General features: G+C 38.6%; 1 protein-coding gene across 1 annotated transcript in view; it reads left to right on the top strand.

Moving 5' to 3' along the window:
* DGKQ (diacylglycerol kinase theta) overlaps positions 1–17,572 on the top strand; it is a 90,707-nt gene that overhangs the window by 33,479 nt on the left and 39,656 nt on the right. The window contains 6 exon segments of the mRNA XM_032097096.1: positions 232–331; positions 5,001–5,086; positions 5,812–5,883; positions 5,885–5,938; positions 7,394–7,547; positions 12,398–12,466. Coding sequence (XP_031952987.1) covers positions 232–331; positions 5,001–5,086; positions 5,812–5,883; positions 5,885–5,938; positions 7,394–7,547; positions 12,398–12,466 — 535 coding nt within the window.

Raw genomic sequence — 17,572 nt, 5'->3', positions numbered from 1 at the left:
TTCCCAAGAATTTTTTTTAAAGTTACATTAAAGTATTTAAAATGTGTTTATAAGTGTGATTATTTCTTAAAGGACGATTCACCTGTCTATTTATTCTTGTGCTTAGTTAACTTTACATTGTATATACTGCCCTATTACTGCAAGATAAAGCTTCTGTGCAAGCTTCTATGAATTTTAACTGACACTTTGAAAGTTGAAATTTATGATGTCTTATGCATTCTTCACTGGCAGGTTCCAGTTGCACATTGCTTTGGGCCTCCAGGACATTACAAAAGAAAATTTTGCACTGTGTGCAGGAAGTCCCTAGAGTCACCTGCCTTTCGATGTGAAGGTAACTTAAACCCTACTTGTACGGCCATCTGCGTGTCACCCAGTAACCCACACTTGCCTTACACTGCACACCTCGAGGGTGTGTGTGTATACACAAACATCCACTCGGTGTGCTTCAGAAACTTTTGGTTTCTTTATTGTCCGTACATTGATCGTGGGAAGGTAAACTTCAAACTAACGATTAATAAATCAACCACCTTCAGTAAACCACAAACTTTGTCAAACCTGTATGCTCTTTTCATCTTTCCTCCAATTTACTTTGAGCAAGTCTGGGGTGGTGATGGTGTATGGTGAATCCATGTGAGATGTGTGAAGAATGAGGAGCTATTATGGCAAAAGTAAGATTTGTCCTGTTGAGGTAATTTATTTCTGTTTCCAGTGGAAGCTTTTGATGCAGAGAATCATCAGGTATTCGTATTTCTGGAAAAGAATGTAGAATTTCCTGTGTTACTAGTCTCAGATATCTGTTACTTGTAATGAGGATGAGGTACCTTCAATGGAAAGATATTTGAAAATATTATTTGTCAAAATAGTACTGCTCTGAGTGTTCTGACATGGATTCCCTGAAAAAACAGTAATTAAAGAAATCACCCAAACACCAGATTTTTTACTTGAAATACATGTTGGCATGAGTACATGACTGATTTTGATGTAGGACAGCTCCTTAATTCTCCCTTGTCTTAAATGTCTATTAGCTATTGTTCAGCTGTTGGGTTGTGAGGTTAAATAGAATTTACTGTTTATAGGAATATTACCTCTGAACTGTTTAAAAAAAAAAGTCTTATGAATGAAGAACCAATTCTGCAGGGAATTTAGTTGCTTCCAAAACTGCTGTTTTGGTAAAGATGATGTCTTATTTAATATGATTTTCTATGTGTATGTGTAGGGGAAGCACTCCTCTTTTGAACAGGGCGTTTAGATTTAGAATGGTGCAGTATTTCTGTTTCTGCTTTTGTCTGTTGTGTTGCATAATGGAGCCAAACTGTTCTTCTGACTGGTGGGAATATGTCACCTAATATAGTTACCATGTGAGCTGGAGAGTTTGGTAGGATGTTCAGTGAGCTACAGGTACCACAGAGAATTTTCTAGTGATCTGACTTAATAAGACTCAGAACCTGTGTGGCATGAGATAAACCCAGAAATTTGAAAAGAAGATAATTATCACTAATTATGCCCTGTTAACTGTTGCAAATAGCTTTAGTTTAGTGATTCAGTTTAGTTAAAGCTTTCTAAATTTTGCTGTCATATTCTTACTCTCTTAGTTCTACCGCATTAGCATTGTATCCATCTGTTGTGGTTTGACCCGAGCCAGCAGCCAAGCACCACGCACAGCCCCTTGCTCACTGCCCCACCAGTGGGATCAGGGAAAGAATCAGAAGGGTAAAAGCTGGAAAACTCACAGGCTGAGGTAAAGACAGTATGATATGGAATGCAAAAGCCACATACATAAGCAGAGAAAACCAAACAATTAATTCCCTGCTTCCCAAGGGCAGGCAGGTGTTTTGCATCTCCAGGAGAGCAGGGTCCCCTCACACCTCACAGTGACTTGGGAAGACAAATGCCATCACTCCAAACGTCCCCTCCTTCCTCCTTCTTGCGCCCAGCTTGAAACACTGAGCAGGATGTCAAATGGTCTGGAATATACCTCTGGCCAGTTTAGGTCACTTGCCCGGGCTGTGTCTCCTCCCAGCCTCCCATGCACCCCCGATGTCCTCACCAGCCTGGCAGTATGAAAAGCAGAAAAGGCCTTGGCTCTGTGTAAGCCCTGCTCAGCAATAACTGAAACATCTCTATATTATCAACCCTGTGTGCAGCACAAACCCAAAACACAGGCCCATTCTAGCCACTGTGAAGAAAGTTAACTCTACCCCAGTAGAAACCAGCACACAAGTGCAAAGAAATATTTTTTCAGATGTTTCTATTTAAGTGTTTGTAAGCATGAAACACATGAAATCACATGTTGTATTTAGGTATTACAGATGCACAGAAATTTTTTTATCGTTCATTGAAGATTCTGAATTGCTTTCTTCACATGGATTTGACAGTTTTACTATTCTGTGTGGCGTGCCTTTTTTGGTTGCCCTTTTTTTGAATACCAGTAAGTTTACAATTTGTTTCTCTGATAATTTTTTTAAGGTGTATCTTAAAAGGGGCAGCTGAAGTTCATAAAATGCACAAGTTTCTTCCTTTATTCTTCAAAAATGCTTTTAGAATTTGTTTTAGAAGTCTAGTGTTTTAAGCTGTAGAGCTTTTAAATCCAGATGGAGATATTGAATGTTCTTCCATATTTTTGTTTACTTCTAATGACTTAGCTTAATACTACAAATCTACACTTGTTTATGATGTTCATGTCTGATACTAAAATTAAGAACTTTTCCTGGACTCTTTACTATAATTAAGATTAAAAAGAGGGTTAAGATGGAATTACCTTTTCTAAGCAAATGATTGACGTCATTACATGTACTTGTAAAATAATTTTAGTCACTTGTTTTGCACTGTTTATGTCTTAAAATAAAATAAACCTTCTTGAAAGGAAATAAAAGGTTTCACCCACATAAATGTTGTGGGTACACAGTGGGGGATCTGTTCTCAGAAACGAGCATGCATGTGTATTAACCCATGGTCAAATAAATACATACACTTCATTGGTAAAAGTTACAATAGTTGGACTCCAAGTTCTGCTGCCATTTACTGAATGCTTTGGTTAGCTATTTTTGCTACCAGGTTTCACTGGTGTCAGTTGAACCTGGACTCATGACAGTGAGAGTTGCTCTTCCTTTTATTTCCAAGAAGCGGGGATGGAAAGTAAAAAAAATAATTTTTTTGGTGCTGAATTCTTTGCAAAAGTTTCTTGTTAAGCATTGACCAGGAGCAGCAGATTTACTGGCAGTTAACATTGTAAAGGTTCTTGTTCCAAGTTTACGTATCTGAAATTAATCAGTTTGGGTTTTTTGGCAATCAAAAGAACTTTCATAACTAGTTTGAATAGAAGATCGTCATTCTGTTATGATTTTTAAAATTATGCAGATTATGGAATGTCTGATGAAGATGAAATTTCTTTTTGTACGACCTCTGATCTGACTTGATCTTTACGTTCAAAAACGTCTTCTTTCCTACAGCAGGATAGTACCTTAAGGGATTAACTCCTATGACACTCCCGCCCTTCATATGAACATATTTCTTATTAATTCTGGGGTAGGGTTAGTGCTAGACAGCAGATGGGAATTAAACCAAGGGTAAAAACCCCTCTTTGTTGTTACAAAGTATAGCAAAGGGCAGTGCATGCCTGTGTTGGCAGAATTAACAATAAAACCCCTAATGATTTTGTAAATTCCTTGAAGTTGTGACTTCATCTACAGACACTTTTACCATTAGCAAGAATATGACTCAAAGCATCTAGTTTGCCTGGTAGTTCAACTGGAAAAACTGCAAAATACTCCTGTTAAATCTATGAACAGGGAGAAATGTGAATGGAGGAGGGACTGTGCCCCAGCTCAGAGAGAAGTTCTTGAGTGCGGTGAGGACTGAGCATGGGGAGCTGTGTATGTTTGTGGTTGATTTAGTCATGAGTCTTTGCATTGGTGTGGTGGTAGATTATGTCTTCTGTGAGGTTAGAATAACAGTGTTAATTCTGCTCACCTGTGGAAGAGTCCAGAGAGATTTCAAATCAGGTATTATTCTCTATGTAAATTAACAACCTTGTTTTCAAGATACTTTCAGGTAATGTGCTAGTGTGTGCAGCTGCCACTTTCCAAGCTTCAGGTTACAGTTCTCGTATTTTTGTGATATGCTTGGAGGAATAACCTGTTTGACCCGAACTGAAAAAATATTTGAAAAACTTGATGCTTGCTCTTGCTTTCATTTACTCGATAAAAAATCAGATGCCTTCCCAGCGCAGTACAAGTATTTACAAAGCAGCTACAGGATGGAGGATCTTCTTCATCCATCTCTGTCTCTGGGGCCCATAGAGAACCCTCCTAACTCTTGAATTGATGAAACTAAGTATTGAGATCTTTCAGTTATTGTTTTGGATGGTTGTTTTGTAACTCATCCTTTGTATCCTAACTGCAGATTCTTTTCTTTCATATCTGGTATTTCATGTCAGCTTTTAAATAATGAAGGTACTTTAAAGCCAAAACTTGCCTAAACCTTTACAGGATTCACTAAAACTTCTTCCATCTGCAGGACCTACAATATTTTGGAAGGCAATGTTAACCTGACTTAGGAGAGTGCTCTGAAAAAAATATTTCCTTTTTTTGACAGTGAAATGGTGATTTACCTTATATATAGTGACTGAATCAAACTAGCCTTCAGGCACAGGTATATTGGGGTAGGCAGCACTTCCTGAGAAACTGCAAGACAAAGCCAAGCAGTTGAACACATTTAACTTGCTGTAATTTGAGGAAATAGGACAAGTGCTGCTTATGAGCAAAATTAGCTCAGCCTTTCCTTTATCTTTGCTGCATCTTTTTGACAGAGGAAGTGGAGGAACACACAGAACAATGCTGGTAAACTTCTTTATTGTCTACCTTTGCTGAATGTAAAGAGCATGAAGGAGAGAAAGTATAGTGTGAAAAGGGTAGTGGAGGAATATTGAAGGGAGGGAGGAAGGAGATGCAGAAAAAACCTGGGATTTCCAGCCTAAAGTTTTCTTGTTTTTGTGCTTTTAGTTTGTGAGCTACATGTGCACACAGACTGTATCCTGTTTGCTTGCAGTGACTGCCGGCAGTGTCACCAGGATGGGCACCTGGACCATGTAAGTGCAGATGCTTCTGCAGGGGAAGGTGGTCATGCATTCTGTGGACTAGAGAAGGAGCAGTCTTGGTCTTTACTTTCACATGCTGCCAGTTGTCAAAGCACTTTTGTTGCTCATTGGGAGGCAAAGGACATGTGTGACTTCAGAATATATTACAAAGAGTGAGATGAACTTAAATGGTGATATAGGCACGATGCTTTTGACCTCTTGCTGAAAAGTCTGTGGAATGTGTACAACATCCAAACTAAAATTAAAAAAAAAAAAAAAAATCAAGCATCTTATATAAAAGTTTGCTTTGCAAAAGCTGGCATGGAACTCTTCTTTTTTCCTGCATGTTGAGCTGTTGGCTGCATTGCGTCCCTGGCAAACATTCTCTTGCATGTCCTCAAGCTTCCTGCAGCCTGACTAAGGCAAGACTGCCTGTTTTCTTATCTTCTCACAGTACAGTAGATACAGAATACTGATATTTCAGGATTATTTTAGAAGAACTTTTTTTAAGTGGACTGTGAAGGAAGAACACTGTGATAAATTTTTTGATAGTCTGGTAGAACTTCTTGTAGTGAAATGTAAGATTGCTAAGATTCATATTTATCTTGAGAAAAACTTAATGCCCTAGTCTCTGTTGCTATTTCCTCAGAGCTGTTTGAATTACTGATTTTAAAGTTGAATTGAAGATGCATCTCTATCTGATTCATGTAATGCTAAGTCATGATGTGTTCTCTCAGGATACTTACCACCACCACTGGAGGGAGGGAAACCTTTCTTCAAGTGCTCGTTGCGAATTCTGCAAAAAAAACCTGTGGGTCTTCTGAGGTGCTCTCTGGCATGAGATGTGAATGGTGTGGCATCCTGGTATGTCGTGCTGCTGCATGTATTTGTGGGAACCACATATATATGGGCATGTGCTTATTTAAACATAATTTAAATAAGCACATGCTTATTTAAATATATAAATATAATTTATTCACACACCATATGAATATATATTTTATATACACTTTGTAAATACACTTAATTTATACATTTATTTATGTATATATGTATATTTATGTGTTAGATGGGAAATCTGATTTTTTAAATCCTCCTCATAGTCATTTTAATGAACAACTCTCAAAGTCACAGTGAAGCTTTATGTAAATCCAATGGAATTTAACAGGGACTAATCATAGGTTTGTGGTTGGAAGCCTGCAGTCACTTTCTGTGTTAAGTCAGAATTTCTTTCAAATCATGAATTCTGCAGGGTTAAAGACTTACCATTCTAATATGTTTACTCTTATTTCAGTATAGAATAGGTGTTAACTTGTGTGGTTGGGATTTTGTTAAGTGTCAGTATCAAGTTCTGTGTTTTTCCATTCACATGACACATGTTTATTTCCTGTGCAAGTTGATGGTACCCTTGAATAATTGTTATGGAAACCACAGCTTTTCACACACTGATACACAATGTGCTGTGCAGGTAACAATTAGTCCACCCACTTAATGCCACCTTGTATTAAAATATGATGGAAGTGCAAAGTAGCACCAGATGAAGTGGGAACTGAAAAGTATATGTAAGAAATCATGAATTTGCTACTTAGGGCTAGATGAGGTACTCCATGTAATAATGATTTGCAATAAAACTCTAGAGGTTATTCAGTATTTAAGGTTATGATTTCAGTGATTTAAATTTTTTTTTTACTATTATGGGGTTTGTATTTTAATCTGAGACATAATTTCCAAGGTGGGAGGGACTGTTTCTGAGAACAGTCTAAGAAATGTAATGTGCTATGTAGCCATACATACAAAGGTATGTGTATTCAATAATGGCAGAAGATTTGCAACAGTGGAAAGGCAGAAACTATCCAGTCACCCTTTGAAATAAACCTGAAAACAGTCTTACCTCAGAATCTGCATGTGGGTATGGCTGTGTAAGAGGATACTGCTGTTTTCAAGCTATTCAATATAACCTGAGCACCTTTTCCATTTCCCCCAGTAAATATCTGCATAGAATGGAAGATCAGAGTAGGAGACCAAAACTTTAAACTTCTCCATGTAGCTGTATAAAAACCTTTTGTTTTTAATAGAGCAGGTTTGTGATCCTTGAAAGTTTCATGACATATTAAGACTCCCCATTATTGGTTATGGAAAACCCAAATCAAACAAATAAAAATCTAGGATGAAAAATGTGGCCATTCATTTAATGAAGGTGATTTACAAAAGGTCTATGTAATCCCTAACCTGAGTTATACGATTTCGGTCATAGTTTGTTATAAATGAATTTATTTTCTTCGTGTATCACAAGTTCTTAACTGATGTTGTTGTTTATAGGCTCATGCTGCTTGCTATGTAATTGTCACACCAGAATGTACCTTTGGAAGATTAAGGAATATGATTCTTCCTCCAAATTGTGTGCAATTGTTTTCTCGCAACTTCAGCAAATTGCATTGTTTTCGAATATCAGAAAATATGCAAACAGAATCAGGTAAACCTTTCTAAGTTGAATGCAGCTAATTGATGAACATATTTAACCTAGTGTCATAATTCAATTAAGTATATTATTGCTAATTTTTACTGGCTTTTGTGGCAAGACTGTAACTTTTTGCTATTTCTGGGACAGCTTAGAGATTTTTAAATGGACACTGTGCAAAATGCAGAAACTTCTGTTTACTAGTGCAGGGCAGTTTGTACACTATTCTTGAAACAAAGAAAGCAAAAACCTAAAATCAGAAAATTTGTGGTGTTAGTGTTATCATTGCTACAAACACTTACTTGTCATGTCATGTGTACAGATACTTTATTTGTCTCTTGGATTAAGCATTTGTCCTTTTTAAGATTTCGGTGCCAAAACGACACCATGTGTCTACACAGGGTAGCGTTCTGCTGCCATCTAGAGTGAATGTTTGTTTAACGGCTCTTTAGGAATGAGAATTTTTTTTTAAGCCTGAGCTACACAGCTATTTTTTAATTTATATTTTGATTATTATGCTCTTGTAAAGCCTTTCTTTTGGTGCTTGAATGGAATAGGAAAGGAAATGAAAAGTAGGCAAAATACAGCTCATTAAAGTTAAATATTTGCAACTGCTCTTTTCTCAACCTGGCAGATTGCTCTTGAACTTTCTGCTCTGAACACATTTGTTTTTGGTGAGAAGAGTTGATCACAAGCAAGAGCCCTGTGTTCTGTGTGCAGAAGATGTACCACAACAGTCCTGTTAATGCATGAACTGCGTGACCTGAGGTCTCAATGACCCGGGCACACTCCAGTGACCTGCCAAGAGTGTAAAGGCAGAGAGGAGGCATTAGGTTGCTTTTGTGAACTGATTTTTTTTCAGTTAGCTATTCTTCTTGCTAGTGAATTTGCTTTGTTAGTGGGCTGAGATGTAGTATAGCACCCACTTGAAAGTTATGCAGTTCCTAATGCTTCCAACATAAGAAGTAACAGAAATAAACAGTCTGGATGAGCTTGATTTTGCTGCAAGACTCATTGTGAACTTTGATACAGGTCTATTGTTAGGTATTTCACAAGTGTACCAAAGGTTTAAGTGAAGATGAAGTTGTATTTTTATAATTAAGAGAAGTTAATCACAAACCTTTAAAATAGAGTCTTTGATTTGAGTTTTCTGATGTTAACCAGGTTTCTCTCTTCAACCATGGTGTGTTCTTTTAATACGTCAGACTTAAACTTTCTCTTTTTTTTGTTTTTAAACCACCTCTTAAGAAAAATTGAACATGGAGCACCTTAAATGAGAAAATCCAAGATTTTAGCTGCACCTTCTAGTCTCTTCCTTCAATATTTTAAGTGATGGAAGAAAAGGTTTTCTGTTTCAGGACTTATGCTACATGCTAAGTGTGTGAGTGCATGTTACGCACAGTTGAGGTCTTTTACAGTAAGAATGGCTTTTTTGCATTTCTTTAAGGAAAAAGTATGTCTGATACTTTGAATTGAGAGAATGCAGCCATTAGCTTGTGGTCAGAAGCAGATATATAGGTATGGAGAAATATTCACTAACTTAATTTGGACCATTTCCAGTGCTTTATTGTGATATGAAGGGAAACAAAAATCAAATTGAATAAAATTTGTTTGGAAAGCCCAAATGCATTTTTGTAGTCCTTAGCCTGCATGTAACAGAGATACAATATAGCAACACCCTGAAAAATCTCATTTCTAACGCAGCATCTATTTTCTGCGGCCTATGAGAATTTCTGCCCCTTGGGCTCAGCTTCCCACCATCCAGTGGGCAGCTGCCTCCCAGGATGGAGGGCTGCTGATACCCAGGGCAGCAGGGGCAGAGCCATGGGGATGCTCCCCTTTCCTCCTGCGGCTGATTTGTTGCATACCTGTGAACTTGACAGCTGCCCCAGCAATTGACATCTTCCTTTTTTTTCATGGTCAGTGGGCCACAGTGAGTAATATTTGTATTGCAGTGCCTGCCTTGTACTCCACTGTGCATAAAGTGTTTTGTTCTGTGTTTCCTTAGCTGACAGTGCTGTTTAGCACCTTGGTTTAGCACCTATGTCCTGAATGTTCAGGTACTAGTCTGGTGTCTTCACATGTGGCTCCTTTTACACCATCCACATCCTGTTGAGCCTTGCTTCGAGACCTGTTGCTGGACATTTGTCATTCTCAGTCATCTTCTGAAGATCAGGTGTCTGCAGGTCACTGTCAAAAGCACCACATACCATTGCTATATGCTGTTTTTCTTTGCCGAGATTCTTCCTCAAAGGCAGAGCCAAGAATTGTCTTGAGCTAATTCTCACATCATCCTGTGTCGAGGAAATTCAGTACCTTTTAGTCCTTCTTGTTACCCATGTGCACAGAACAGACATTCATTTTCTTAAAAAACCCCACTAGCTCCTGGCGTGCACTGAAAGTTACCAAGATGCATCATGGGTCCAGCAGCTCCCTGATGCACTCTTAGGATGTATTTGGTGTAGCGGGGGGGGTCCCAGGAGCAGGGGAATCCAGCCAGAGTCACGATACGAACACTGATATGATTTGAGCATCGTGCTCCAGATTTATTATTCAGTTACACCAAGTTATACTTTTTTCCAAAGTTCACGCCCCTTTCCCATGAGAAAGCCTCTAAGCAGCGGGGGAGCTGACCAGTGTATACCTTTTCCCAAGGCTGTTCAAGGCTGCCAGCTAGCAGGTGCCTTGCAAGCCTGTTTTCAGCCTGAGGCCCCGTCAGGGGTACTTCTGCAACAGCCCTGGGATGCCCAAGCTCTCCTGGGGTATCCTATATTCCACAAGGAATCCCTCTACAATTTGGTGCTCCTCTGAAAATGAAGCAGCTCAGGATGGCTGCCCCAGGAGCTGCTGCTGCTTTTCTAGGGGAAAGGCATAGACTCTGGATGGCAGATCTTGTTAAAAATTGTGTGTATGTTAGGGATGTTTTAGGGGAGCAAGGAACTCCTTTGTTGGAGGATAATTAGCACTTCTGTGTGATGGCAGGCTCATTAAGAAGTTCTCGTGGTGTGGCATGCACAGAGGGTGCTCCTCTGTTGCCACAGCTGACAAAGGTCATCGCTCAGAAGATTGTGGAAAGACCAGTCTGAGGTACCAAAGAAGTGCTGGCTGTTGCCTGGATGAGTTGATTGCTGCAGGCAACTCTTCCCAAGCTGGTGTTTGGGAAGTGCCAGATGACTTGTCCCATGCAGTAAATGAGCACCCCCATCATTGCTGACCTGCTGGGGACCATTTGTCCGAAGTGGCTTTTGCCATGGCGTAAATGCTGCGCGTCATCACCAACATTCAGCAAACATCTCTGTGCTGAAAGAGGCTTCTTTAAAACTCTTGGGCTACCAGGAAATGCAATGGTAGAGCAGTGTAGCCCCTTCCTCCAAATGACTCCTGTCATCACGAATTTCAAGTTGAACTTCACTGGAACAGTTTCAAGATGCTGTTGGTGTAGATTTCCCTCCTATTCAGATTGAAGGGGAAAGTCTAATAAAAGAAGCCAGCTTCTTTCCATCTAAACTGAGAAAGAAGAGGGTTGGGAGCAATCAGGAGCAGTCACTTCCTATTGTTACATTTACTACTTCTTTTTTTTAAACTTAATTGTCTGGAGTGAAATTCAAGAAGACATTCAGCTTTCTCTTATTTCAGGGTATTTCAAGACCATACTGTCTAAATTTCTCTCCAGTTTGAAACTTGATCTGTTTGTCTGTCAGCTATAACAGGGAAGATATTTCAACACTTTTTATATTTTAAAAGTCACAACTCAAAAGCATTATTGTTGGTCTTTCTTGTAGACACTTGAAGCATTACCCAAATATTCAACAAGTTACCTGGTGTCAAGTTTAGGACTACTGCCTAGTACCCTTCTTGACATGTTATGATTCTGCTTCTTGGAAGATTCTCCTGCTTTAGGATTTTGACTTACCCAATATCTCTTTTGGTCTGAAGTTCTGCCTTTAGTGATTTTATTTTATTTTTTCTTTCTTGTTTTGTGCTTTGATCTCTTGCTTTCTCCCTCTGCTGCAAGGCATAGTTTTTACAAAGGTGTTGCCTGGCTTATATCTCTTAGGAGCTTTGCCCGCATCCCAGTCAAGACTGACTGGGATTTTCAGTGGGTGTGAGTATGACTAACATTATGTGATGGGCACTTACATTGCACTCTACTGCTACCTTCTGAGAAAGAAAATTGATCATGTTTGGATTTGCACTGGTCTTGTATGGCCCTGAGTGTCAGGAGTGAGAATGCAGTGAGGATGTTCTTCACAGAAGCAAATGCAAATTGCTCATAGTATTTATTTTAATCTTTTCTTTATCTTTTATGTATGGTTTTACAAGGTTGCATTATTTTCTGACATCTTAGCTCCTAGCTTTAGTGAGAGTGATGAGACTACTGTCAAAGTCCTCTTCTGAAGAGCAGCAATTTCTTTCTCTTTGAGTGTCAAAAACTATGTTTTTCAGTTGTGGAAATTATTTGTGTAACATCAGTATTTCTGACTGGAAGGCTGTTACTGCAATTCCTGGATTGATTTGGTAATTTAAAACTTAATGGAAACCATCCATACTTCAGTCACAGGCAAACATCACAGCTTTAGTAAAGAATGAAATGCAGTAGTTGCTATATTAAAGTTAACAGTATAAGGATCTCAGGTATGCCTTCATTGTAGTTACATGACAATGCAGATTTGTTTTTATAATACTGTTTTAATACTATGAATTATTATCATAAAACAGGTAGAAAAAGAAAGTGTGCTTTTCTGACTGGCTCCTTTTGTGTTAGCTTGTTTGATATAAACTGTTCTTAAGTTACAAACAGCTTCTTCCCTCCCCTCCATTCAAATTAGCAAAAATCCTTTCTTAAAATGTTTCTGCTTTTACAGATGAAGATGATGATGTTGATGGGTCAACACAAGGATCAACAAAAGATATCCAAATTTCAACCGATTCAAGTAAGCAAAATTTTAGTAAGGGGTGAATAGTCACCCATTTCAGTCTTTATTCATATAATCTTAACTTGTATTGCCTTATGAGAAAATATTAAATGGCTATTTTTCTAATGTTGGGTTTTAATTTCAGTTCCAAAGTTTTGGTCCAACACATTTATCCAGGGCTTTAAAAATATCTCCTTGGTATTTTCCATTGGTAGGTTGACACAAATGACAGTCTGTTCATTACCTTGACAAATAGGTCATTTCTCTCAACTTGGTAATTGACGAAAGAAAACATGGTGTTAATACTCCATACATAAGCAATGAATTTAAAGGGCAGACAGCAGTGTCTTTTCAAAGCCTTTTGCTTGTAAGTTCTCTGGACCCAAATTTTGCTGAGGCCACCAGGTCAATTTTTTCTTTTGGCTTGGGCATGTTGCAGTAAACAGGATTGAGCTGGACTGGCTGCTTCCTATGCAGTTGAATTTTTAAGCATGTGGAGTTTTCTGCGGTTGGTAACAGCCAAATTCTTACTTTTCAGAAGATGAGGTTAAACAGCAATTTAAGAGTTTCCCACCCCTATATCCATAATTAAATCATAATTAAATCCATAATTAAAACAACATGGTGCTTGCTACCTAATGTAGCTGCATTAAAGGACATTTCGAATCAATAAATACTATATTTTTTTAAATCCTGAGGCTCTTACAAAATTAAGAGGCTGATTGTGCAAGTGCTATTTGGATTTAAAAAAAAAATCAGCTCAATAACTAATTAAATCAGTTACAGAAGAGATTCCAAGCATCTTCTTGTTTCACTTTCTTAGTTCCTGAATGACTTTAAGTTACGATCCACCAGCATACTTCCTTATTATGGGAAAATAGTCTGACTAACTGCAGTTTGTCTGAACAGTTTTCATTTTTTCCACTGTTTTAAGTGACTTATGCGGTTGAGTGTGAGGACTTCTTCATTTCAACAATTAAGCCTATTTCCCTTACTACTGTCAAAAAGACCAAATAATGTATCCAGATATTTCAACTGGATTCATTGAAAGTATTAGTGCAGGCCAGTTCAGCTTTAGTTTAGACTTCCTAAAAGAAGAAAAAAGATATGAAAATTCAGGGCAGGATACAAACTTTAATATGTCATTTGTTCAGGCCATCTCTGATCTGGAGAAAGCAGCAGTAGATGGTATATTTTCAAGGGTCATGTGAAGTATTGTTAGTTGTGTTTTAAATAGAACAGTGGCATAAAAAATTGCTTTCTTGTAATACATTTTCACAAACCATAGCACAGTAGCTTTGCTGTGGTTTAGAAAGCTCAGCTAAAACCACACTCACAAAAAGATTCAGAAACAGCATTTACTGATTAGACAGGACAGACTGTGGTGATGAGGTCCAGGGCATGGGCATGCAGTACCCACCAGCAAGTTCTTTAAATGTGACCAGATTCCTTTGTCTCCATATCCCTCTGTTTTCCCATACTAGTTCTTCTCCACACCACCTTGCTCTCTCCCTTTGCTTTTTTCCTGAAGTTCCCCTAACAACCCTGTACCATCCCAGAATGTTTTTCACATGCATCTCATAAATCCCTGCAATCTGAGAGACGTCTTTGGTCAGTGAGGTGTCCCACAGAACTTCCCCTGTGGATTCATCTGGTGTGTCCCACTCCCAGACCATGGGATTGATGACCTTGTGTCAGCTAAGGATGTGTCTGCTCTGATAACCTACCTGATAAAGTTATTGAGGTTCACCTGCCAGCTGTTGTGCTTCTCTGTGTGTGGGGAGTCATAACCTATTGAATTTAACATGACAATGCCATGGTTGTAGGGGGCTGGACCACTTTCACCTGTCTCTAGATAACACCATTTGTGTAACATGGGTCAAGAAGGAGCTGCTCACGTCTTCTGTGTCTTGACTCAGTACATCTGCCATATCTTTTGGGATGTTACCATGCTCTACTTCAGGAGTGTCTGAACTCCATTACATTCCAGAATATTTAGCTTTTCTTAATTCCAGCTCTCTATGTTTTAGGGGTATATATTTTTTAAAACAGTGAAAACAAGTCAGAACAAATTGAATAATATTGGTGTGGAAAGACACTTCTTTGATAGGAAAGAAACCAATAGAAAAGGATACAAAGTCTTTAGTATTGGAAGAAGATTTGAATTAGTAGTCTACTTTCACTTTCATTTCTTTGCTGTTGTAATGGGCTTGTTGAGTGAAGTGTAAAGTTAGAAGATCTAAGTCTTAATATTGGTAGCTTGAATGTGTTAAATCAACCACTATATTTAGCCTACCAAGATACTGAAATCAAAAGCATAAAATTAACATGAAAACAACCATACAGTTTCTGAGCTGATGTAACAGACATACCAGCAGGTTTGGAAAAAGACACTACCTGCCCTGTGAGTGTCTCTCACTGGCTGCAAGTGAACTGTCTAATTCAGCATGCGTCCATCTTCTGCAGGACAGAATTCAGAGATCAAAAAAACCCCATTCTGGAGGAGGTTTTAGAGCAATCTGTCTGTCAGAGAAATGGGGGCTGCAGTGCTGTCAGCAAACAGAGGTTTCACAGCATGTCCTTCCACAGCCTGTTCATCTGCCAAGTAAGAGATAAAATGGTTTTGTATTAGATAGACCCAAGGCTCTCTTCAAGGGCAATAAAAGAAAAAATACATAATTCTTACATGCATAAATGCCATCTTGTAGGTTATGAATCCTAATACTGAAATAAACCAAAATTTTATAGTCCCCACTGTTGTAATATGAAGCAACAGTAGAGAAAGAGAGCATAAAGCATGCAAATAACACAAGTTTTGGGGGGAAGAATGGTGCTTGGTAAGCTATGTTGCTAGAATTAAGTCTTTTAAGAGTGATTTTCACAAATACACTCAGGGTAAGCCTCTAACTTTCTTAAGTGGCAAAACTACCCAGGACTGCCTCATTTTCCTATCTCAGTCACAAGCCACATGTCTTTTCAGAAGCCGTGTCCTGTCTGTGGGGATTTGGAAGTCAAAGGGAACATGAGCTTTGGACTCATCCAATGCTGTTTTATCCTTTTCCCTGGAAAACTTGGTATCTTAGCCTCTGAAATCAAGTTCTGCAATTTGGTAAATTATGCCTGGAATTAACCTTTTGTAGTTATTTTCCCCTTGAAAAGGGTAAGCATGAATAACAGGTTACTTTCAGCTCAGTATCCCATGGTAAGAAAAAAATAATGTGTTATTCAGGAGAAAGTCCTGATATTGTGTACTCTGATCCAGCAGGAAAAGATAAGATGTTTAGCAGTGAGGTGCCGTATTACAAAACAGGCAGTGACTCCTTTAAATACCACAGTTTGATAAGTGCATCTGTTGCGTATTAGCAAGGGGGTTTATGTAGATGTACTAAGTGGGGGTATGTAGACTTCACTTCTGTAACTGGATCATTTTCTAATACTTAAAAATTGGAACAGGTGGAAGGAAGAGCTTTATCTAACTTCAGAAGTGGTTACAGTTGAGCCTCTTGCCAAGGCTAGTTGGCAGACTGGCATAAGACACCACTTAACTTACAAGCGTTGGATGTGCTCCTGAATCAGTGGAGAAATGTATTTCTGGGTGACTAATTCCAGTGTGTAGCTGTTTGTTTTTTTATTGGCCTTCCAGAAGCTCATGTGCAAGCAAGCCATTTTTCACTGGGTTGCAGTAAAAGTGTCCCCTGTGAGGAGGACAGCGACAAAGTTAAATGTGATTTTTCACTGATAAAGTCGAGGAGGTTTTTTATGTGATGGATACCAGATTTACCAGCATTATGTTTATTTAACTAAGAAATATGATTGAACTTAGGACATTACCACTAGTCTGTAGATCTAAACTTCTTCTTGTAAACCAGTTTACTTTGAGAGTCAATCCCACTGTTCTTAAGACATGGAGAGCGCATAAAGAATTCTCCAGTTACAGTTGCTAGGGATTCTCTTAGGCCAGCTAGTATCTCATAAGAGCAGACTACAAAGGCCGTCAAAATGAAAACAAGTACTAGAACTTGGATGAATGTTTTTATTCTCAGGTGGTTGTCTGCTCTCTGGATTGCTAGAGAAAACAGCAGAGATTTTGATAGTGTTGTGAAAGTTCATACTCAGAACATCAGCTGTGCTGTCAGTAACCAGTGTACGCTTGTTTTCTCAAGTTGTGTTAGCTCTAAAGAAGGTCACCCAGGACACAGTGTGTCTTTTGGTTAACATTTGTCTATGCTATAGTTACCATGGAGATCACTCTGACAGAAATCTGTTTCTAAAAGATTTCTACTCTTTTTGGCATAAGTCCAGAAGAATTTAAAGGAGTAGGTCACTTTCAGGTGTGTGCTATAGTCTCAGTGCAGTGGTTGTTGAGTTTCAAAGGTACTTTAGAAGCAAGAGGTGGTGATATTTAAATCTTCCTTATATTGTGTCTAAAAAGAAATTGACAACAGACACAACCACTATGATAATTGGAAAACTGAAAATCCACGGTAATACTACTTTTCATATCAACAAAAATTATTGAAAAGTCACAATGTATCATACCAGGTTGGGTGTGGCTCTGAGTAGCCTAATCTAGGGAAAGATGTCCATGTCAGGATTCTTGTACTCCACGATCCTTGAAGGCCCCTTCCAACCCAAACTATTTTATGATTCTGTGATTTTATTTGTTCTGTTTCTGTCTCTCTGTTTTTCTTTGTACATGCATCTGTTATACAGGCTTCCCTCCAAAGAGTAACAGCATGGCTGAGGTTGGAGGCAGCAAGGAGATTATCTAGGACAACCTCCTGCTGAAGCAAGGTCACTCTGGGCGTTTGTCATGTTCAGTAAGGTTTTGAATATCATAATAGAATCATAGAATGATTTGAGTTAGAAGGGACCTTAAAGATCATCTAGTCCCAACCTCCCTGACATGGGTGGGTACACCTTTCAGTAGACCAGTCAACATAGCCAGTTTTGTCTCAGGGACACTACGATGGCTTTGGAGTAGGATGGGAGGCTGTACTGGGGACTGCTTTGCTGTGCAGTGAGGTCTTCGTGTTACATAATGAGAATGTCCTTGCCCACACATTGTGCCATGACCAGTGGAATTGATAATGAAGAAATATCCTTGAGAAGTGGATAAGTCTA

Source organism: Corvus moneduloides, chromosome Z (genome assembly GCF_009650955.1).
Source record: "Corvus moneduloides isolate bCorMon1 chromosome Z, bCorMon1.pri, whole genome shotgun sequence".
Classification (NCBI taxonomy): Eukaryota; Metazoa; Chordata; class Aves; order Passeriformes; family Corvidae; genus Corvus; species Corvus moneduloides.
Note: the sequence above shows the minus strand (reverse complement) of the source record. Positions and strands in the feature narration are given on the sequence as shown.